This window comes from Parus major, unplaced genomic scaffold, assembly GCF_001522545.3.
Source record: "Parus major isolate Abel unplaced genomic scaffold, Parus_major1.1 Scaffold438, whole genome shotgun sequence".
NCBI lineage: Eukaryota > Metazoa > Chordata > Aves > Passeriformes > Paridae > Parus > Parus major.
The window spans coordinates 2,221-3,169 of record NW_015379343.1 but is presented as its reverse complement, the minus strand read 5'-3'; the positions used below and the strand labels follow the sequence as shown (position 1 = coordinate 3,169).

The following is a 949-nucleotide window of genomic DNA, read 5'->3' as shown; positions in this document are numbered from 1 at the left end:
GGTGCCCTCCCAGCCCCGAGGTCCCACCACTGCCGGCTGACCCTGCCCCATCCGTGTGTCCCTGCCCGTTGTCCCCTTGTCCCCAAGGCCTGGCACTGCACCCAGCCAGCCCAGCCAGCGCTCCCGGCAGCTCCAGGTGTGGAGATCCTGGAATTTCCCTTCCCTGGCCAGCCCTGGATGAGCCCAGCCCGAGCCAGCCCCGTCCTGCTCCAGGCTGGAGCCTCCAGAGCGGAGCCTTTCCATGGGAATCCAGCCGGGAATGCGGCTCTGGAAGGGCTTGGGATGGGAAGGGCCAGGCCCAGGGCTGGCAGCAGCCTCTGACTCCTCTCTCCTGGCGCAGGGGGACAGCGGGGGTCCCCTGGTCTGCAAGGACAACGTTGGTGACTACTTCTGGCTGGTGGGACTGGCCAGCTGGGGCCGAGGCTGCGCCGGGGCCAAGCGACCCGGGGTGTTCACGTCCAGCCAGCACTTCCACACCTGGATCCAGGTCCAGATGGGATTGCTCCCACCAGAAGCTGATGTTCCTCCACCAGAGCCCCTCCCAACCCTGTCCCTGGAGCTGGAGCTGGAACCGGAGCCAGAGCCAGACTCGGATTTTAGCAATCCGGAGAATCCCAACCCAGTGGTCACGGGGGAATCTACGGACCTTTCATACCAACAACAGATCCTGGGGAAATTCCTGAACCTGCTGCTGGAGCTCCTGCAGTTCCTGAAAGGAAAGAAAGCCTGAGCAGGGGGATGAGCTGATCCAGTTGTGGCGAGCGTTCCCAGCCGGGGCCGTGGCCGTGGGGCCAAGGTCAGCCCCGGTGCCCAGGGCTGCTGGGCCCTGCCCACGCTGACCCCTGCGCCCGCCCCGACCGTGAATCCACTTTGGATTGAAATAGAGTTGTTCCTATTCCCACTTCTGCACCTTGTCCAGTTCCTTGTCCTGGGGAAAACAGGGATGGGA

General features: G+C 64.4%; 1 protein-coding gene across 1 annotated transcript in view; it reads left to right on the top strand.

The window, feature by feature from the left end:
* Positions 1-943, top strand: part of LOC107199113 (acrosin-like) — a 3,301-nt gene extending 2,358 nt beyond the window's left edge. The window contains exons 3-4 of the mRNA XM_033511681.1: positions 88-136; positions 188-943. Coding sequence (XP_033367572.1) covers positions 88-136; positions 188-730 — 592 coding nt within the window. The 3' untranslated portion in view covers positions 731-943. The remainder of the gene's footprint in view (positions 1-87; positions 137-187) is intronic.
* The last annotated feature ends 6 nt before the right edge of the window (positions 944-949 follow it).